At 39.6% G+C, this 23,181-nt stretch overlaps 1 protein-coding gene and 1 non-coding gene across 2 annotated transcripts; one reads left to right on the forward strand and one right to left on the reverse strand.

The window, feature by feature from the left end:
• Positions 1-3,058: 3,058 nt before the first annotated feature.
• trnal-cag (transfer RNA leucine (anticodon CAG)) lies at positions 3,059-3,141 on the reverse strand. Its single transcript has one exon. It is a non-coding gene; the product is annotated as a tRNA-Leu (tRNA).
• A 12,479-nt stretch (positions 3,142-15,620) lies between these two features.
• On the forward strand, positions 15,621-21,554 carry LOC100712477 (visual system homeobox 2). Its single transcript, XM_003449926.5, has 5 exons — positions 15,621-16,206; positions 16,702-16,789; positions 17,428-17,551; positions 19,258-19,438; positions 20,111-21,554. The coding sequence occupies exons 1-5, from the start codon at positions 15,774-15,776 to the stop codon at positions 20,437-20,439; spliced, it is 1,155 nt and encodes a 384-aa protein (XP_003449974.1). The 5' UTR covers positions 15,621-15,773; the 3' UTR covers positions 20,440-21,554.
• The last annotated feature ends 1,627 nt before the right edge of the window (positions 21,555-23,181 follow it).

Below are 23,181 nucleotides of genomic sequence, written 5' to 3' on the forward strand. Positions count from 1 at the left end.
CATATAGCTGCTGTTCAGCCATGGAAATCAATACCATGAAGGTCATGGCGCCCTGTTTTGGTGCTGACTTTGAAGTCAGAAGAGGTTTGGAGCTGTGCAGTTAGTGAGTCAACATAGTGATTGACAAGTGTTTGTAAAGGGAGCGGTCAAGGTTTGCTGCTTGATTTTATACACCTGTGACTGAAAACACAATTATAGCACAGTTTCTGTGAACCAGAGAAGATATGAAGTGTGGTTTCACCTCTAAAAACCAGGTCTCACTGAGATTTGAACTCAGATCACTGGATTCAAAGACCATGGAACCACTGCTCAAAAAGAAGGTATGACTGCCAGATTGCGGCATTATGTCAACACCGTACCAGACTGATATATATATATTGTTTTATATACTGTTGATTATAAGATAAAAAATCTATTAAAAAATATAGAAATTATCCCAGTAAAATGCAACACAGTCCCTTCCCTGGCAATCTTTCACTATCATTTCTTTGAGTGTTGATACACCAGGAACGGACAAGGACTGGTTTTGCTGTGTTCTAGTAAAATCTCTCAGTTGTAAATGTCTGTAGAACTGGCTGCGGGCTATGTCATGCTTGACAACAATTTTATCAAAGGGCAACAAGTGTTTATTATCCGGATTATAAAGATCTCCTATTTTTTGTATAACCCCTTTTCACCCCATATTTCAAATCCCCCTTCACCTTCTCCTGGGGGATACTGGTCGTTTCCCCATATCGGATTGAATACTGAGAGTGAATCAACTTCATTGAGGTGAGTCTTAACTTGATGCCACATCCCCAATCATTTTTTTGACCATGGGATTCTTGGTGTTTCTTTTAACCCTTCCCCCAGCAGACAATCTATAATACTCTTAAAACATGCTTTGAATGAAAGAATCAGTGAAAAAATGGCACTTCCAGATGATTTGAAACCAAAACATGAAACATAAGCTGGTACCCACAGTAAAGATTAAATGTAAAAGCAGAATTTAAACATAACTTCGATACGAGTACAGCAAGTGCTGTAGGTAGATTTAACATGTGACTCCAGCACAGGTGCACAAGTGATTTGAGACTGCGCATAACATCTTCATTCAGTAAACTGGCTGAAGGAAGTGGGATTTGAACGCACAATTCCAGGAGAGACTGCAGCCTAAACACAGCACCTGTGGTCGCTTGGCCATCCTGTGTCTTTTTTTGAAGTCTGATCAGGTTAGTATGCTTGTTACTTTGACAATGTTTGTAATTGTCATATTTGTCGCTCCAATTTTCAACAGTTTCTATAATTCCATTTACATGTTTATATGACCATTTTTAACTGATGTGGGGCATGATATGAACAATTAAGACTACATAGGCGGCTGTTTGGAATAATTAAAGTTACAAAACTGTACAGCAGGGGGTGTCAAGATGCCCGGGCGGGCTATGGTGCTGCATTCAAGTCACAGTCACCATTCTGGGTGTGGCTTATTATCCCACTTTTGACTCTTGAATGAAACAGCTGATTTGCACAGTAGTTGAAAAAAAAAAAATAGAGCTCTTAGTTGTGCAGCTGTCATCTCTGCATTCTTGGGGGAGTTGCAATTATTTAGACTGTTATCGCAGCTGATGTGCAGAAGAAAGAAAACATTTACTTTACCCCAAAATCCTGACTCATGCCTGTACTGAAGTCACGCAGTAACTGTGTAAATGTCTAAATGTGCAGACTTGTCCGCTGTGGACAGTTCACTTCTAAAAAAAAAACCTTTTTACATAACAGTCAAAGCTGTGATCATAAGATGCAAATATTAAACCCAAAGGTTACCTGAATGAATTTCCTAGTTTGAGTTTGTCTCCACCTGCTGGGCATCAGAAGTGTTTAGGATGGAGGATGTATTTGCAGCTGTCCTGCAGGTGGAGGTGGTGCAGGACAAGCAGAGCAGCAGGTTTGTGAGCGTGTTTAACGTTAATTAAAAAGACAAAGACGGGCTGATGAGGATGCTGTGTGATGTAGTGACAGGTATAAGGGTGTGTATAAAGATTGGGTCTCGCTGTATTGCTCAGGCTGCGCTACAGCATCTAATCACAGGCGTGATCCCACTACTGAGCGACACGGGGGCTTTGACCTGCTCCGTCTCCGACCTGGGCCGGTGCACCCCTCCTTAGACGACCTGGTGGTCCCGGGCTCCCCCAGGATCACCATATCAATGCCGAACTTAGTGCGGACACCCGATCGACATAGCCTGCTGCAGCTCAGAGCTCCTGAGCTCAAACGATCCTCCAACCTCAGCCTCCCGGTAGCTTGGATTACAGGCACGCGCCACCGCACCCGGCGAGAAGCAGCTACGTTCACAGAAAGTTTTACTTTCATTCATGTGCGCTCATCAGGTTAGTGCCCATCATCAACCAAGATGAAATGATGTAAAAAAAAAACAAAAAAAAAACAAAAAAACAACAACAACTAATCATTTCAAAATGAGGAAGTCAGCACAGTAATAACAGGTTGTTGGTTTTTTGTTGTTTTTTTTGTTTTGTTTTTTACCAAGCAAAAACATGACATAGCCTTTTTAATAAGCCGAAGGACAGCGTATGTGTGTGTGTGTTTGTATATTATTGTTTTGTGTGTACACTGTCAGAAATACAATAAAAATATTGAAGGATTTTTACTCAGTGTTTACAATTTTCGCAAGTGTCTGATTGAATTGATGACAGCCTCTCATATTTTCATGCCATGACATTGGATGGGACCAATCCTTATTTTGGGATAATTGGAGTAAATAACAAAGATTGTTTCAACTTGCTGAAAGTTTTGACTTCACAAAATCAGGTTTTTAGCACATCAGTGTCAATGTGAGCACATTCAAAGATGCACACATTTAGTTGTGCAGCAGTAATCAGCTTCCTGTAGTGAATTTTATTAGAATTATGTAGAATTTTGTTACAGTGTACATCATTGGAAAATCCAGTAAAGTTCAGGGATGAACGGTGCACAACTGTCATAAGCAAGTTCTGAGAAACCTCGTGGTTAAACCAAATTTCAAGTGTATGTGATCACAATATCAAGAAGAGCAAAGCTTCAATGTCAGAAGTGGGATTCGAACCCACGCCTCCAGAGGAGACTGCGACCTGAACGCAGCGCCTTAGACCGCTCGGCCATCCTGACGTAAACAAGGCAGCCTTGTGGAAGTTACAAACTGAGATACTTGGGAATACACAAACGTTATAGTCCACATAACACATATAGCAGCTGTTGAGCCATGGAAACACATACTGGTGGCGCCCACTTTCTGTGCTGACTTTGAAGTCAGCTGTGCAGTTAGTGAGTCAGGGGAGTGTTTGTGACTTTTACGCACAAGCGCACCTCAGCACTCAGACACCCCACTCTGTAACTTTGCGTGGTGTACAACTGAATTTCAGACAGCTCTTTAGTACCACATAGTGATTGACAAGTGTTTGTAAAGGGAGCGGTCAAGGTTTGCTGCTTGATTTTATACACTTCTGACTGAAAACACAATTATAGCACAGTTTTGGTGTGCCAGAGAAGATCGCTGGATTCAGAGTCCAGATTCAGAGTCCAGAGTGCTAACCATTACACTATGGAACCATCGCGGAGCCGCACTGACTACCACATTCACACAACCTGGCGACACGATACCAGACTCAACCCAGAAAAAAAATATTGGGGGATACTGTACTAAGATGGAAAACAAAATAAGACACGTTATGATTAATAAGTAATTTCAAATTATTTTAAAGGTAAAGAGCAAAAACTGTAATAAATAAATACATGAGGGAATAAAATGAAAGAAAGACCTTATGGTTAACGAAACAGAGGTCATAAGAGCTCATAAGAGGGAAAAAGAACTGACTGAAGTTATCAAAAACCTCACCGATAGTTCTTGTTTTAAATACCTTTGACTGAGCTGAGAGGAATTTTCTCAATACTGTTAGATAATAATCATAAATTGTTACATTTGTGGAGCTGCAGCCTCATTCACGGGACTTTTAACTATGCCTGCGGTGATATCATGCCTGAGGTGATATCATCACACCAGGCTTGTGCCCATCATCAGCCAAGCTGTAACACAGTATTTTATGAGATAGATAGATAGATAGCAGTACAAACATCTTTCCAGATAAAAATACCTTGTTTTTTTATACATCTTCCAGTCTGTGAAGTGAAACGTTGTGTGGATGAATGTGAAAGCTTGGGATGAGGGTCAGAGGAGAGTAGCTAGGGTTTTGGCACCCCGCTAGTTCTAACAGAGAGAGTGCATTGTTCTCTGACCTAAATTTCATGACATGGAACTGCTGAATAAAAATAAGGTCAGAGTGAATTGGACGCAGCAGCAATATATTCACTCTCCACCGCCCCACACAAATTGGTCAGACTATGACATCATCCAACTGTCAAAAAGTATTTTAAGACTAATTAGGAAAGTGCATTTTAGGAAAGATGTTCCTCATTTTTGCAGCTTTGGAGCAACTTTTCCAAAATATGCATTCACTGATTAGTTAATGATAAATGTTAAGATAAAGGAAAAGGTCAAGGAACACCAGAACCTCTTGTACTCACAAATGTGAAGCTGTATTTCAGAGCAATCACTGTATACACAGCATACTAGGAGAAGGATGTAATAAATGAGGCATCATGCTTTCAGAGGCACAGTCAAGGTCACATTAAGGCCACACATTAGAAAGACTACAAGGAAATCTTTCTAAGTTTAAACAATTTCAAGCCCAGTGTTTCCTCACCTGTTCAGCAGTACTCAGTTTTCCATTCACTTGACTTTCACCTGTCAATACACCTGCTCTCATTCCACTACAAACGAGCCACTCGGAATGTATTTCTATCTACCACACATAAGTGTTTTCTTGTAGGACGTTTGGCAAGTCACAGTAAGAAAAACAAATGTGTCAATTTGAAGGTCAAACCCCATTTAGTTGCTTTGGTTTTAGGGCCCTGTAAACCCCACTTTCATCTCAGCTGTTCTGCTTGGGTGCAAAACACTCTGAAGTATAATGTATAATAAACAGAAAAGAGACATTAAAATGCTCTTTTTGTCCAGCAGGCTCATCAGCATCTAAAAGACATCTAGCGGCATCATCACATTCACGGGGGTGTCTTGTCGAGGTCCCACTTGTCATTTCTCTGTGCCTGTTAGCTCATCTCGGTGCGTGGAGGAGGTGGTAGAGGGAAAATATAAATCCCACTCTCCTTTTTTATCACACTGACTCCATTCTTCACGGGTCTTGATGAGACAGGGGAGCAAACCTGGGTGGAGTCTGGAGATTTATGACTGCCAGAAGTGTGCTGGCCATTAGATCCCAGTGTCCTGCTAATGAACAATCACACTGAGAGGTACAGTATCTTTGGAGCTCATCGATCAAGAGTCATCCTCAGGGACGTGCAAGCTGTAGTCTGACAAGGTGGCACCAAAGGACAACAAGATTCATCTTTGTTTTCTACTCAGACTTGTACTCAGACTCATGCTGGATCGTGTGGTGTAGTGTATCTGACAGAACACCACATGTTGTAAGTTTATAGTTTTAGGTTTCACGTGTTTTTCTAAATCAGAGCTGAATTGCAACAGATTAACACAATAAAGTTGCAATTAATGAATCAGTTTAGGATGTGCCAGACTGATAGTACCAGCAAAACTGTCCCTGCATAACTCTAACCACAAACCCCCCAACATGCAATCACACCATCGTTACTCCTTTTGCCCCCTTGGGTACTGATGTGCAGTCGGCAGCCTCAGCTGCTGGTGATGCAGAACCTTCCCCGTGTTGTCATCAGTGTTGTGGCGTCTCATGGGAGAGCAGAGATGAGTGCTGTAATTAGCGGGGAATGAGGCCAGCAGCAACAAGAGCGTCTGTGTGGGGCCCCCTCTGGCCTCTGGGGACTCTGAGACGCGTGGCTAACCTGTGGTGCACTACCTGTGGCACTGAGGGCTGATGTGTTAGACACACAGTAATGTGCCTTTATTTGAATTTTGCTTCCAAGGAGCCGGATTTTCTTGTATTTTTTAAAAAGTTGTTTTTGAGTAGTAATTCTACAAGACTTGTGAAGGTCTTTGTTTGGCCATTGGCTGCTTTTTTACTTATTTTCAATCCATTTCAGATATATGTTTTTTTTAAGCTCGTTAACTCTCATCTATGAATCATTAAGGTACAAAAAAGGTCCATGACTAAAGAGGAGAACCAGCGTTCTACACACACAAAATCCACCTAACTTGACACAAGACTTGAGAGCCACATCTGGACCTTCAGTCTACTGTTCACTGAAACCTCATCAGCAATGGCCTCAGTGGAAGGGTGGCTGTCAAGAAGTCATTCTTAAGGAAAGGAAATAGGGGTGAAAGGATGAGGTATGCTAAATTACACAAGAACTGAACTGAAAATGAGTGGCGTAAGGTCTGATAAATAACTGTTTGATTGTTATTTATCCTTATTTTAGGTTTTGCACTGTTAGACTACACACTGTGTGATTATTTCTGTAAATACCAGGTGAAGTGACAATTTGAGCCAGTAGTGTTGGGGATCTCCACAACTGATGGAATTATAAATACAGAAAAGTACTGTCAGAGTTTGATTGACCATGTAATGCCATCTGGAAAGTGTCTGATTTCCCTGTCATTTTTTAGTATAGCAATGATCCCAAACACACAGTGAGTGCAGTAAAAACATAACTGGATGGAAAAAACACACAACTGAGCACTTTACTTTACTGGATTTGCCACCACAGTCCCTCAGCCTCAACATTATTGAAGCAGTGTGGATCATCTTGACAGAGAACAGGGCAAAAGGCAACCAACGTCAAAGAGGAAGAAGCCTGGAGAACTATTCCTGAAGACTACTTAAAGAAATGACAAAAGAGAGTACAGTCTGTACTGAAGAATAAAAGTAGTCATACCAAAGATAGATTTTTATGCGAGTTAGAATCATAGAACCTCTTAGATACTGTATTTCCATGCATGTTTGCAAATGTTTCAATAAATTGCTGCACCTATTTCCAATTTAGGGCACAAGGAGTGATTCAAGGGTTTGGAATAGTACTGTAAAAACAATGTTCTTTAATTTGTCCCAGTTGGAAAAGCAGAGGTGCAAAGAATAAACTCAACATGTCAAATACTGGCATGGTTTCAGATACAGTTGATTGGAGCTACTATTAATGCTAAAAAAAAATATCTGTGTTTTATCTGTATGCTGTCACAAAGACTATGTTAAAAAGAATTACAAGAATATTGCCAGCAGGAAAAACAGAAAGATAATCAGTGTGCAAGACCAGAAGCAAAACGGAATGGATGAGTGTCCTCATGCAAAATCATAAATTTAGTGAAATAAATTATTTCTTTTACACAGGACGAGGATAAACTAAATGAACTCCAACAAATAAACTAACACTAATTTAATCCAGATTAAAATTCTGTGGATTTATATGGTGTCAAAGACATGAAATGACTGTTTATATACTTAATTAATCTTTATGAAGAATTTGTTTTGTTTTGTTCTCTCCTGGAAAATCAGAGCTCACCAAATGTCTTATCATCTTTTCACTGTTAGAATGCACTGTAATAAATGACTTGTGTTTCCACTGTGTGTGTGTGTGTGTGTGTGTGTGTGTGTGTGTGTGTGTGTGTGTGTGTGTGTGTGTGTGTGTGTATGTGCGTATGTGTGTGTGTCTGTGTTACAGCCCCAGTCTCTGTGTCTGCATGCGCTGGTGTGTGCAGGTGTATGACTGCTGCTTATGCTCCATCTGCGTCTGCCGCTGATGAGTAAAGCCATGAAATAGATCCAGCTGGAGATGTGCAGAGGAGCTTGAGGCCTCCTGGGAAATCATCCACACTTCCACCAGCACCATTTTGTCCACTTCCTTAGCACCCCAGAGAGCTATCAATAAGTGGGTAATTGAATTTTAAGCACAAACACTGCTGTCAAATGAGTGTTGCTGTGGTGGTGTGTGTGTGTGTGTGTGTGTGTGTGTGTGTGTGTGTGTGTGTGTGTGTGTGTGTGTGTGATGGGGCATGTTTAGCTGTGTGAACATGGTGATGCTCTCTGCGGACTTTGCGCAGAGAGGATGAATGTTTAATCCATTAAATAACAATTACAGCCTGTAATGGTCCAGAGAGGCTGGTGGAAGGAGGGAGAGAGGAAACATAGCTGGACTGTTCACAAGCCTCTGAACAGCGTGCATCCATTAAATGTGATTATCGCATACGCGAGCAGACAAAATGAAGATGTAAGACTAATAACATGTGCATAGATTCTCTTTAATGCTCTCAAGTTAATACACGTGTCTTATGTTAACAGTAAGGTGATTTCTGGGGTGTTTTATAATGTTAAGGGGATGCATAAATGCTCTGCACTTAAATACACACATGTAGATGACATTTAAGTATTTATCACTGTGTTTGATTTAGTGTATTTAATACAGGTAATGCTTGTGACCTTGTGAGCTTTTAAATGGAAAAAAGGAACACTTCAAGTGTAAACATGCCACAGCTCATACCTTGGGAAGATATCTCCACCTATAATCATTATGCAAGAGGGTATGTTAGGTTGGCCGGGTCTCTCTTGGAAATGAGATTTAAATCTCAATCAGTCTTCTCACCTGGATAAATAACGGATAATGACATAATGAATGAAAGATACTCTATGATATAGCTTGTAGCACTTAAAATGCTAAATATTTATGATGTAAGAAGGGAGATTATTATTTGTTCTTTCCTCCAAAGTGCCTCAAAGGTCCTCATTAAATGAAATGATTTGTCTTCCGTGCATCCTAAATCCAGATTCATTTCATGGTAAATGGAGGGAAATTAAACCACAAGTTGGCAGCTGTAATACAAAGTGCCACCAAAATAAATGATAATGATGCAAGCGCACCTACGGCTCTGCAGCCTTATAGCTTATTTAATTCAGTGACCTCTGAACTCACTTGTAAGCACCCAATGTCTGAACTTGGATTCGGTTAATGGTGTTGCCAGTATTTTTATTTAACTATGGGAAACGTTCATAAGAACAGGCATGTCACAGTAATAAAATAAATAAATGTGAAAAAAATGGGTGAACAGATGTTTGAGGAAATTACATTTCCACTCCAGCTGTAAAGGAAATATCTGATCTGCATAACAAAATAATATTCTAGTGGCTTTAAAATAGAAAACAGCAACTATGTTAATTAAGGGTCATTCATGTGAATCAGGAGGCTAAAAGGAGAAGGTGGAGAAGATGATCAAAAGTGTGAATATTTTATTGATTTAATTGTTAGAAAGACTAAAAACATCTACACTTGATATGAAGAAAAGGTATAATCTTATTGCCAACTACAGCGCAAATACTGACTACATGTTTTGTGAACTTAGCTGACATGACATAGTGTTTTATAGTATTTATGTTTGGGATTCTGTCAGTGTGCTGCAAATAAGGAAGGATAAGGATCATTTTGCATGTATGCGTTTGGCACATATAAACTGATATTAAAGAAAAAAAAGGTATACGGGTAAGATTTGTCTGATCACACTAACACACTGACCTTTACCCTGACCAGACAAACACCGCTCACACTTGCAGCTCGATGAACGCGGTTTGTCAGTGCGATCGTTAAGTTGCACTCGTGATCCAAAATGAGTTTGCTAGCTGTGGATTTCTCATGCTGCTCACACAATGGCCTGTATACGGGAGCTGCCTGGTGGCATTGCTTAATTAGGCGAACAGTTGATTCATTTGCACTAATTGACAGCTAATTAAAGGAGTGAGGGCACATCAAGCTGATGTCCCTCTGAGCTGGGCCTTGACTGCGGATGATCATAGGGAGAACATATTATGGAATATTGAATCTTCTGAGAACCAGCTGCCATTAGAAGAGGCCTCAAACATATGGACGAGTCTGCGAGGCTGTGAGTGTTTAAACAGGCTCATCCTACAGTGTTGAAATGCAGCCTGTAGAGCCCAGCTGCTTATGAGCCAAGGCTTCATTGATTGCTAGAAAAAAAGAGATTGAATAGGACCTAAAATTGGTGTAAAATGCTGTATAATCAACAAACAGGAAAGATTTACAAGCAAGTACCCTCAGAAATGTAAAAATCACACCTTCATAACAAACTGAGCTCTCGAAACAGAAAAAAATGTTTCACCAAAATCTACATTAGATTTAAAATTTAAAGTTGACAATTCTTATACAACAATGGATCAAAAGACCACTGATAGACGTTGTAAAGAAGAGTGGTCCATAATTTCTCTACAATGATATGACAGACTGATAAAGTCACAGAGAAACCAAACACTCATGTTATTGCTGCTAAATGTGGTTCTATAGAATTTCACACACTGCTTTTGCTTAATAAATAATGATGAGGTATATTTAAATCATTACAAGGCCGGGTAAAGACCAGATGAGATTTTACACATCCTGATATGCAAAATCTTAACACTGGCAGAGAGCATACTATCTTTTTACAATTAGCTGTCATTAGGTTTTCCTGCTATAAAGTTTTCTTGCTGTTGTCACTGGTATTAGAGGAGCTTGGCTGTAATGTTTGATACTGTATTTATGCTGTGTGGTCATGTAAAAGCAGAAGACAAATATTAGGACAGTGGATCCTCCCATCAGCAACCTTTACAGCTCTATTAACTCCAATTACAGGTAAGAATGGCAGAACTTTGGGTACTTCATAATAAGACTCTAACTTGAAACATATTGGAATACTATACTATTTGTCATGGGCTGTACTGGCAAGAGTTTTATTTGTTCTTTTCTATGTTTCAATTTTTTAAAATAATCAGTGACATTTATCAGAATGGTAAAAATGTAACTTTAAGTGGGATTTTCATTATTTTTTAGCATCTATGTTACTGCTAAAACTAAAACATAATACTGTTTTTTTGTTTTCTTTTGTTTTTTATAAGGACATGAATCTGTCTGTTTAATAAGCTCCTTAAATTTTGAATGTCTGTCTGGAGTTCCCTGGGAGACTTTTGCAGGCTCTCTTTGGGCCAGGCACCACACTCTCTCCACAGGAAACCAGGAATAGGCTGTCTTCATGTCTGCTGGTGCTGCCCATGTGAATCACAAAAAGACAATTAGGGGCTTATTAGGGTCTTGGGGCGATGCAACTCACGGGGCGTCTGCTTGCCGGTTTGCCCCCAGTTTTGAGCCACTGCCATAGCTGAAAACAGTCAGGGGCATTGTCTCACCTAATTACACTAAATGGGCCCCTTTTTGTGCTGCTGCTGCTGCCATGCCTGTCTAGTTCCCTTCACCTGCCTAACTGCTAGTCCCTGTCTACTGTGGACATGTGCTAATTAGACAAGAAATGGGCCCAAGTAATTATGTCAATTCTTGTTAGGAGCAGCCACAATGTGTAATGTTATTTTGTCAAGAAACTTTTGGTGTTGGGGGGGTTCTCTCCCACGTTTCTCATAGTGTTTTCATCTGCACATGCAACAGGGGAATGCGGCACACTCGGCAAGTCCCCGACAAACTTCAGAGCGTAAATAGATGCACTCATACAGAAATGGAGACTATAGAATGGCAATAGCATGAAGTTATTGCCCTAATTAATGCTTTGTGCCCACAGAGCAAACTGTTGATTCACTGGTGCCACATTGTTAGGACTGTGAGAGCTTTTTTGTCTTCTTTGCTCTAATGGGATGTTTTGATCAACGGCTGTTTGGTGACCCAGCTCCTCTTCTTAAATGCCAAGCTCTGGGAAATGGCAATTAGCTAGATTAGTAGAGCCATTTCTGGAGTCTCAAACATAGACAACGATCAGACAGGGGCAGATGAAACTCTAACATGACAAAACAAACCATGCCTGATCTTTATATATATAAATTACAGTAAATTTAACTGGTGTAGGGTTATATTAAAGTATTTGTTTTTGTATTTGTGTTTCTTTGCAGCGATGTTGAGTATAGACAGAGAACTGAGCTGCATGTCACCCAAAAACATTCAGTCCTGACTTTTATTTATAACCAAATCATTACTTGTCATTGTACATGGATATTTTCACAGTTTTAATTAGTGTCTGCAAAATTATCTCAGTAGAATTACAGCATATTATTGCTTTAGTCCTTTCAGGGATCGGAGATACAGATATGAAAAAAAAAAACTACATTTGAAGGGATTACAAGTATCAGTGTGCAGTCAACTAAACTGTCAAGTAAACTGGGACACTTTTTAGTTAGTCAATTGGGACATTGAGGAAAACCCTATATGTAACATTAAGCTATGTTCATGCAGTTTCTTTTTGATAATTTTGTGTTGTATTGATATAATAAAATGTATTTATTCAGGCCCTAAAGTTTTTTCAAACATCAGTTGTTGCACATTTTTTGAGATACAAAGGGTTCAAATAAAATGGGATATTAAACTGCAAAGTGTAAACAAAACATTTCATTACTTTAATTTGAGAACATAATGTAATAATACATTTGCATAGCATTAAATTATTAGAACAGTAGTATACGCCACTCTGTTGCTAGAAAGCAGACATTTGTCTGTGTCAGTGTCTCCCTGTACTCAACTAAAGTTTCTCTCATCTTCTCCTCTACCTTCTCTTTCTTTTCTTTTTTCTTTTCTTTTCAGCATGCTGTCTGGATGATAACAATTATAAAATCTATCACTCAAAATGCCTCATTTATTCTCTCCTTTTTCAGCGAGTGTCAGCTAAATAGCAGTCTGTGCGCTACATGTTATTATGAAAAACTGTATCCACTACTGAAAAAATAATAATTTATCCATTTATCAGTGCTGGGAAACAGCTTCCGTACATTAGTGAGTGTTTTTTGCATGTTTGTGAACATTTACATACACGTATAAATACTAACATGCGCAAGTATACATAATAAAGTACACATAAACACAGATCACAGGCAAATGCACTTAGAAGGCAAAATGTGGAAAAAGTATGCAACACATGCAATAATAAAATCTAATATTAATACCAGTATTTTCAGAAGAAACCATCTGGAATAACTGTTAAGATTCAGCTCAGGATGTGGCCCATTTTAAGTAACATTTATTGACTATTTTATCTAACACATTAAGGCAAACTTGATTAACAGCTAAAAATACTTTTTATAAAAAGCTGGTTTATTTTAAAGATATCACAAAACAGATTTTGACTCATTATTTAGGAATGTTCTTTTTTTTCATTGGCTTATCAACCTTGTTGATGACAGTAAGATTAGGCCTGCCATGCATTTTGTTTCACATTTTGTAATTAAATTGGTGTGAATGCCAGTATTTTAACCCAGATTGTGGCAAATGAGGTGGGAAACATCTTTTTTTTACATTCTTTTTTAAAAATTGAGATATTATTGTAACACAACTAAAATTATTTAAAATAACAGAACAAATTAATATCAAAATAATAATGATAATAATAATAATAGTAGTAATAATTTTTTATTTATTTATTTATTTTTTTACCAAAAAACGTCAAAAAATAATAATAATTTCGTCATAACACTTAATCTGCTTGCAGGTTTATTCCAAACTACTAAGTTTTTTTGTGTGTCTTATTTCTCTTTTTGAATCAATTAGAGATGTACTGTAATGATACAGCAAATGTCTATCTGCTGTGTGTGCGCGCGCGTGTGCGTGTGTGTGTGTGTGTGTGTGAGAGAGAGAGAGAGAGAGAGAGAGAGAGAAAAACTTTATTACCGCGGCTATTTGGTATGGCATTGATCTCTTTATTCACCTCTAATGAATTGTCTGAGTCGCTGAAGGTAATCTCATTTTCACTGTTCTCTTCTCTCTCTACTTTTTTAAGATATTTGGGTCATTTTAAAATTTTTAAACATTGTGCCTCAAACTAAATAAAAAGGTGATGTAGTCCAGAGTCCTGATATTATCAGGTCTTTCTCTTTGGTTGCAGGGTGACGCGCAGCGTTAAAACCTGACGCTCTGGGCGACGACAGTGAGCCAATAATCGGCTTGATCGGGTTGATGCCACATCTCGAGATCACATTACCGATTACCAACCAACCAACAATAACCGACAGCAAACCTGGGGTTGACCGTCAATGACTGCCTGACGCACTGGTGCCAAACAGTCCCACAGGAACCACCTATTTATTTATTTATTCATCACCACATGTCCCATTGACAATACCGCATCTCCGCAACGCGTCCACTCATCTCCATAAACTCTCCTCGGCGTAATTGTCCGCCCAGATGTCCGAAAGTGTGCCTCAAATTATCTCCGAACGATTGAAACGCGGCAATAATTGAATAATAGCTGATTAGAGCGGATTAGGTTCGAGGAGGGAAAAGAGGGGAAAACGGGACTATTTTCATTCCATTTCACAACTCACTGGCTTTGGATTTGATCTGAGGTTTATTCTGTGACAAATGAAGGGAAGCTGCAGAAGATTTCCCCTGACGTCCTAAAGACCTCTTCCGTTTGCTCTCACTTTCGAAATCGGATTAACCCACTGAAACACTGCGCAACCTTTCAGCCGCGGGTTTGTGATATCAGACCTCAAGCTAAAACAAACAAAAAAAAAGACACTTGAATCTCAGGGGTGGGTGTTGTTGGGAAACAATCTGTTGCTGTATTGTGCGCTGGCGTTTGGTCCGCTGTTTGTCTCGTTTATAATTGCCACCCGGGTGTGTCCTAAATACCCCCGAACTGGGACAGTGTATTCTTTATCATGTGGCTCTTCACAGAAGAAAAAAAGGGGGGGGCTTAATAACCTATCAACAGATGCGCAGACCGCTACCAAAGACAAAACGTTTAGTGCGCAACCCTAATTAGAATATGCAAATCACCGTGTGAGTTATGTAGGACGCTTGGCGCTGCTAACGGATCAATCAGAGAAGGAGATGAATTAATTGATTAATTGATAGGAGGTGTTGACCAGATGTGAGTGTATGAGCCCTTCCTTAAATTTGACCTATGAAAGATTTCCTTTTTTCCTTCCTTTTGTTCTTTATATCAAAGAGAATTGGTCCCTCTATTTATTATTGGCATAATTCATGAGAAAGCATGGCTGTTATTAAGATGAATTTGCACGTCAGAACAACTGTTTCATAGAATGATTATTTCGCGTCTTTAACGGACGAATTAACTCATTATGGCCTCCTTTGTGAAATGTAGTGTTTATCGATTAATAAAGCTTTTAGGGCCTTCAAAATACCTTTATTGTTCTAAGAAAACAAACACGAATATCGGGACTACATTACGCACAATTTTATCCAGGTTTAAGTTACATTAAATTATATTCATATATATTCTTTTTTTCTTTGTTTGTTATTTAGTTACTTTGCCAGTAATTTTCAATACTGACATCGTTTCCCCACAAATTATGCTGATTTCCTGGACTTGATGGGTTAATCCGGCTGTTTAAACTCAATGAGTCGGATCAGATGATCACACACAGAAATGCCAAGAGCTGCAGTGAAAGTAAGCCTTATTCTCGATGTAAGACGGGAAAAAGAGTATACGCTGTCATTTCAAACCCAAAGTTTTTTCCGATGAGGGTCTATAAAGCAGCTCCTTAAACTGTAGTAGTGATTGATCATCACCAGCCGGAGTCTAGTAGCTGTTTTACAGAAAATCCATCAGTGTCCGAAAATATATTCCGTATGTCCGCTAATAAAGCTCCGGAGAAACCACAAACTTAGTATGCAGTCTCTCCTCTCTTGTGATTGGCTGCCGCCTGTTGAATAAAAAGAGCAGTGGAGATAAAGAGAGAGCATCACATTGCGGACTGCACCGGGGACTCTAGTTTTTTTTCTTTCTTTTGTTTTTTTTTGGAGGGAGCGGAACTAAAAGTGGGATCATGACGGGGAAGGAGGGAGCAGTGCTTTCAGACTCGGAGAATAAACAGAAATCAGCTTCACAGACTTGCGTGAGCCACGGGGGAGCCCACCAACAGCCGCCTGCAACCTGGAAGATGGCTCCCACTGCGCAGCGGCGCACCGGCTTTGGGATCCAGGAGCTGCTCGGCCTAAACATGGAGCCGCCGGCGGCACCGAGGCGGCCGCTGGAAGCTCTGCCGCACAGGGCGCACATTCTGGCCGCCAGGTCAGCCCTGGGACATGGAGGCCTCGGGGTCGGCGTAAGTTTACTGCGACCGGAGGGAATACACTCGTTTTACAGCCAGCCTGCTTTTCTGGAGGTGCTGTCAGAGGCGCAAAATGTGCACCTGCAGCCTCTGCACAGGACAACGCGCGTGGACTCGGAAATGGACGCGCAGCACTCCACCAGCTCCGGTGAGACTTCATGTCGCTGAAGCACGAGGATAGTTTCAGTCAGTCGGAGTGTTTGTAATATTTAAGTTTATGTGAAGATTAAAATGTCATGTCAAATCCCCGAACCAACGTGAGGCAACAGGGAAAAAATGTCTCACTAAAAGCAAATGAGAAAAAGAAGAAATGAGAAGTTGTGTTGAAAATGCGCAAGTTAGGGTCGAACAGAAAAGGCCTTCGTATTTCTATTTATTAATTTATTAAAATATTCATAAAATAGTTTTTTAAATGGCTGTTTTAATTCCAGGTGTGATGTGACACATTTTCAATTTTCCATTATAATATCTGTGTTGTTTTTATATTTATTTATCATTTATCATCAAAGAAGATGAATATGATTATTTAAATAAATAATCGGCTCCAGTTTGTTATTATTATTATTAGTAGTAGTAGCAGTAGTAGTAGTATTGTTATCAGTAATAATATTTTTTAACCTTTAACCTTTAAAATCATCCACAGATTCTGATGACATGAGCTCCTCCGGCGATCAGAAATTCTCCAAATCCTCTATGGGTCAGAGCAAGAAACGAAAGAAAAGACGACACAGGTAAAACAAAAACAAACAAACAAACAAAAAAAACCCGAAAGAAATATTAGGTCATTATTTGTCGGTTTGGCCTTAAGGACACAGTGACTGTCATATATGATCGGTGAAGTTCACGTGAGCGTACGGTGTTTCATTTAACGCGGTATTTAGCGTAAGAATAAGGAGATTTTCTGATTTCCTTCTGGATTTTCTTTTTGACTTTTCTTTTTAACTTGTTCTTGTTGCTTTTTTCTTTATACAAAATATGAAGAATATATATTTTTATTTTCGTTTTGGGGGGTTTTCTGCATTTATATTTTTTTTTTCACAAGACACAAGATATATTCATACGATTTATAGGTGATTAAATCTGAAGTCACCGGGAACATTTTCTGCCTATATATTGCCTTAGAAATGTAACAAAGCTGATGTCAACTAAAAATAATAAAATACTTTATTATGATATTTTTTCATAAAAAGATATTTCCTGAAAAATAAAAACCAGGTGAAATGAATGAACAGGCACAAGTAAAGCCATCATCACTAATAAGACTGAAAGCATTTAAAATATGAGACTGGATTTAATTACTTATACTAATTGATTTTAAAAAGACTAAAAAAGGCATCCAATCGTTTTTGGTCTTTTATTTTTCCTGCAGAACAATTTTCACATCCTATCAGCTGGAGGAGCTGGAGAAAGCCTTTAATGAGGCTCACTATCCAGACGTCTATGCCAGAGAAATGCTCTCCATGAAGACTGAGCTACCGGAGGACAGAATACAGGTGGGATCATGTCTCTGCGTGGAACCAGAAATCCACACTCTGATATCTTAAATTTTCCACATGAAGATGTTTTCATCAGCTAACATCTTGATGTCTTTGACATCAAAATGTGGGCAGGTGATTCAGATATTTGGTGCAATATGAACACCACCTCAGAGGCGACATCTTCAGTCACTAAAGCAGACAGAAAGAGCCAGCAGTCACCTGCTCCATCATCATCTTCACAAGGTCTTCACATTAGCAGCACTTCACCTTCACACTGTAATTAGTTAATAGAGGAGAACTTATCACGTCTCTTCCTGGGAGAGGCAGGCCGCAGCCCTGAAATGAAATGATAACTACATAGAAATTAATTAGCAGAGGTCAGCGGCTGAGCAGGGGCCAGCGCCCGGCTGCTACGAGCATTTTAATTTCCCGTGATATTTGAGCGCCTGTCTCCCATCGACCGGGCCTGGAAATTAACTTATTTTTCAATCAGCCTCTTTGCCCCCCTCGGGTCACCTCGCAGGAAGCAAAGACACACACGCTGTCATGCACACTCACACTGCTGCTGTCAAAAAGCATGATTGCTCATCTGGGGCCCATCTTTTTATGAGATGGAGGTTATCGTCAGATCTACCTGAATAGCTTTCCAGGCCCGGCTTTCATCGTTTTTAATTCCAGGTCTGCAAAACGCATGCACGCACACACACACACACGTGTGCTCATGTCCACACACACACTGGCGCACGCACTCCACACACCATTTCTTACAATCTCATCCTGCATCCACGGCCATTTTAGGATGCTCATTTTTCCCCCTGTTTTCCTCATCCATATTCACAAGCAGGCTGAGATGATTACACGGTCTGGCCTGGTGGAAATCAATTTAGGCACCTGAAACAGAAACACACACACACACACACACATTGGATAGGCACACATTTGTACAGAAAATAAAAGTCCAGTTTGTGTGTTTAGACTCATATATTGCAACATGTGCATGTGTAAAAGAAAACATTTTTAAGAGGATGTTTTTTAAGCCTCATTCCAATCTACCATTCATATCCCAGTGCAACAAATAAAAGCTTACTGCACTCTGATGTGCATTGTATAATAAAAAGTTTAAAAGCTGCAAAATGTAGAAATTAAAGGAAGATGACTGTTTCAAATTTTTTCAGAGCTCAGGACAATGTTTAATTTTCCATTGCACAATAATATTTGTCATTTCTGCAGAATGTCTCCAAATGTGTTTCCACATGTTAATTGCACGCTAGACAATATTTTCCACTTCTGATATCACATGTTCTGCTCCCACATGCATAAACAGCCTTTATAACAGGGGTGTCAAACATAAGGGCCATGGGCTAGAATCAGCCCGCCAAAGAAATATGTGAAGGACATAAATTTTAGACTTTTAACTCTATTTTCATACACTTTACAGCTTTTCCTACTGAAAAAGACCTCCTCCGAGACCATTCATACTACAACAAAGTAAATAAGTAATAGATAAACCATGAAATGACAGAAAGTTCCTGTATTTTAATGTCTAGTCTGGAAATGTATGATTAAAAACCAAAAAAATTCCATCAAAAATTGCCATTGAATAATTAGAGAAGAGTCTGTGTGATGAGCTAACAGAATTTTTTGTAATTTTACATAAAAAAAAAATCTCAGGGATTACATGTGTGATAAAACGTCCTCACCACTTAAAATCATCTGTCCAGGTGTGGTTTCAAAACCGTCGGGCCAAATGGAGAAAAAGGGAGAAGTGCTGGGGGCGCAGCAGTGTGATGGCAGAGTACGGCCTGTACGGAGCCATGGTCCGCCATTCCATCCCGCTGCCCGAGTCCATCCTCAAGTCAGCCAAGGAGGGCAGCACAGACTCTTATGCGCCGTGGTTACTGGGTGAGTCCCATGGGTACTACATGTCAAACGCCTTCCTCACAACTCTTATTAATTATGAATCATCCTCCATCATTTGATATGCATTTTTAAAAAATACACATCAGAAGCACATTTTGCAGAAATCTGCAAACACTGTCCTTTCTTTGACTGACAAATCAAATGCTAAACAATTAAAGCAATCTTCTTTTATTTTGGTTAATTCCACTTTTAAGTTATCTGTCCAAAAAAAAGTCTCTTAATGCAAAAAGAAAAAAAAAACCTAAATATTTGTGGACTGTGTTTGAGATTGAGTTGTGTCCTACGAGGACGGGGGTTAGCTTGCCTGAAATCAGGAGCCAATAAAGGCCTCAGCATGTCATTAAAAGGTAGAAGTCAATACAGTGATAATCCTACTTCATCAGGGCAGATTAGACCAGATCTCCTCTCTCACCTCGTGTCAATTGATTAGTTTAAATCAATTACGTAACTCTAATTGAATAATAGGTTCTATTTGCCAATCAATCCCCTATGTATGGATCATTCTTTAACACTCCTTTTTTTACTTCACTGTCAAACATCTCAGTACGTTCGTTAAACCTCATTTGAACACACATAAATCATCACAACAGGAAAGCTCTTTCATCTGTGACTTCTCTGGTCTCTTCTTTAAAAAAATACTGTTTTCCTGTCCAGGTATGCACAAGAAGTCTCTTGAAAATATCCACACGTCTCCAGGAAAAGCCCACAGCCTGACACCGCCACCAGCTTCACCGGCACAGGAGAAATCGGGGGATAAAGTGATAGAGGAGGATAAGCCGAAGCAGAATAAAGACACCGGTTCACCGATTTCTAAAGAGGAACTGAGGGAGAACAGTATTGCTGCGCTGCGAGCGAAGGCGCTGGAGCACAGCGCTAAGATGCTCGGGACAGTTTCTGACAGAACAAACATTCACATAACTCGTAAAGAGGAGGCCGAGGAGGAGGTGATGGAGAAGGAAACGGCGAAAGTGAGGAGCAACTGAGAGAGGCTACGGGATGCGCTCTACAGAGTGGCAGTTCTAATGTTTAGAGGCGGCAGTCTTGTTGTGTTGGTTAAACTGAATCTTGATGCACGCGGAGTCACTTTGTGTTATCATACATTCCCTTAGGTTTATGTCTGAAATCAAGTCTTTAGCTCTGCTGACTGATTGAGCTTCAATAACTCAAATGTTGTAATGTTTGTACAGCTAACCAAAAATGCACAACACATTTGTGCATGTCTTCTCCTGCAGCTGATGAGGAAGGGAAGGGAGGAGCACAGAAATGTTTTCTTGCAATTATCAAAGATATTCCGGATAAAAAAAACATATTTTTTTGAATTCATAATGGCAGGTGGCAAATTAAAAGTAAAAACCTGACCTCCCCACATCTACAGTGAGAGGATCGAGTGGCTTTGATGTTGTTATTGTGCTGTTGTGACATGGTTTGGATTCACTTGTCCCCTTTAGATGGAAAGCTTGTTGGAAATCAATGCAAAGTTGATCTGAGCGATCGTTTTCATGCTACGATGAAACGTTTCTGTCCTACTGGACGACATCGCCTCTGCCCATACAGGACACGAGGGATCGTGATTGATTATTCGAAAGTAAAATCATGTGAATTGTGAGATACCTGTATAGCCGTAAAGCAGTGGCAGGTTTCGTTTTGTCTAAACCAAATGAGGGAATATATTTTTGAAGAATGCTCTTCGATCACTGCAGTGGAGCTCAATCAATCCTACGACACGCTGAACTTCTCTGGCAGCAAATTACCTTTTTTAAAAAAAACTTTGCATTGCTTTTTTTTTAATGTAGAGTGTCATTCTTCTGTCATACGGCTACAGCTCTGTGATGTGGCAGCTTTTCATGTAACAAAAGAGCCTGGATTCAAGAGACTTTATATAACGTTGACCTCTGACTTCTCTGTGACCCCACGCCACGTCTCGGCTCGGTAACTGACACAGGTATCACTACAGACAGTCGATACCAAATCCTGTAAAAAGGTTTCTTCAGCTCTTAAATAAGTGATGTACATTTTGAACATGCCCCATAGGTAATATGGCGTTATGTGAAGTTAACACCAAGTGTGTGTTTGTTTCTGTATAAATGTAATTGTAGCAATTAAATCTTATTGGTATTTAAAATAATGTGCTTTTTGTTGCTTCATGTGACCTGTGCAGAGTTTGAGAAAGGTTCATTTCACTGTGGAGATTTTATAATGCAATCAGAGGAAAACCTAGGTGCTTGGAAGTAACATTAAAAAACTAAACAAAAAAACTGAAAGGACGAAAGTCAAAAGGCCAAAAGCAGTCGTACTGGGATCATATATAACGATGGAAAATGATCTTTAGCCTAAATTAAAATGATGCTGATGCTGAAAGATGAACAAATCCTTTTAATATACTGTAGTTAACTATAAATCCAGGAATGACCAGCTGTCAAAGACATGTCCTTTAACCTGCTGCATCACTAAATCCTGCATCTAAAACACACTTGTTTTAGCTCTGTAAGACAGCACTGAATGAAATCAGCAGGCAGGTGATTCAGCATCTGTTTCAGGGATATTTCGCAGGTGAATCAACCTCTGAAAAGCTGGTACTTGAAAACTCTAACCGTTAGGGCAGAGGTTAATAGGAATTTCACACTGACAGCAAGCGATTATGAAAACAGATGGATGGTTTCTCTATAACCTCTTGCAGAATGCACTAAGCGACACTCTGGAGCCTCTTTAGCCTTCAATCTCTTTTAATGGGCTCTGTAATGCAAGTTGCAGAATGGAGAAGAAAATAGAACTAAAATAAATATTATTTTATATATGCCAATGTTAATATTACATATAAAAGTAAAGCTGGCCCAGTGGTGTGGTGGTTAGCACTGACACCTTACAGCAAGCAAGTCATGGGTTTGAGTCCATGTTCTGTGTGGACTTTCGCTGACTTCCTCCCACAATCCAAACACAAGCCTGTCAGGTTGATTCTAAATTAGCTGTACATGTAAATGGTTGTCTGTTTCTCTGTGTTTGCCCAGCAACAGTCTACCAGTCCAGCTGTGATGGGGTGGGATAGGATAAGCAGTCAAGAGAATGGATGAATAGTAAAAAACTGGTGAGCGATGTCTCAGAATAACAGCTGTTTTTCAGTACAGAAATGACTAACCAAAAAAGCCACTGAGGACCTGCTGTAGTGACACATGTCATCACAGTTGCATAAGACTGGATAAAGTTTATTTATTCCAAAAGTTAGGAAATTTATGTGCTACAGAAGCCAAAACACACAACCTGTACAACACAGCTTGAATAAACAGGACCTATTATGTTTTTGCTCATCTTTGTTATACACTTAACGTTATGGTGAATGGTGGTACATGGCGTTAGAATAAGGTTAAGACATGTGCAAGCAGTCCATATGAGCCAAGGTCCCAGGCAGTTTTTTCTTCTCCTGGATCTACATGATGTCATGTAAAGCAGATCATCCATACCAATCAGAAGAAAGGCCCAGTAGAAGATAAAAGAGGATTATTTTGAATTATGAATCGCGCAAAGTTTCTCTAGTAAACTTAAAGAAAAAAAAGTATGAACCTGGAATTAGGTATGATGGAAGTTTTACTTTTATAAAGTTTCATCTCAGCACTTCTTTATCTGTAAAGCAAACCTCACAGTGATGTGTAAAATACGAGCAGAACTTTACACTGTTGTAAAGCCCATGCCTTAGCTCTCATTAATGGGCGGATTGATCCAGATATTGATTG

The sequence above is a fragment of the Oreochromis niloticus genome, linkage group LG15 (genome assembly GCF_001858045.2).
Source record: "Oreochromis niloticus isolate F11D_XX linkage group LG15, O_niloticus_UMD_NMBU, whole genome shotgun sequence".
Lineage (NCBI taxonomy): Eukaryota > Metazoa > Chordata > Actinopteri > Cichliformes > Cichlidae > Oreochromis > Oreochromis niloticus.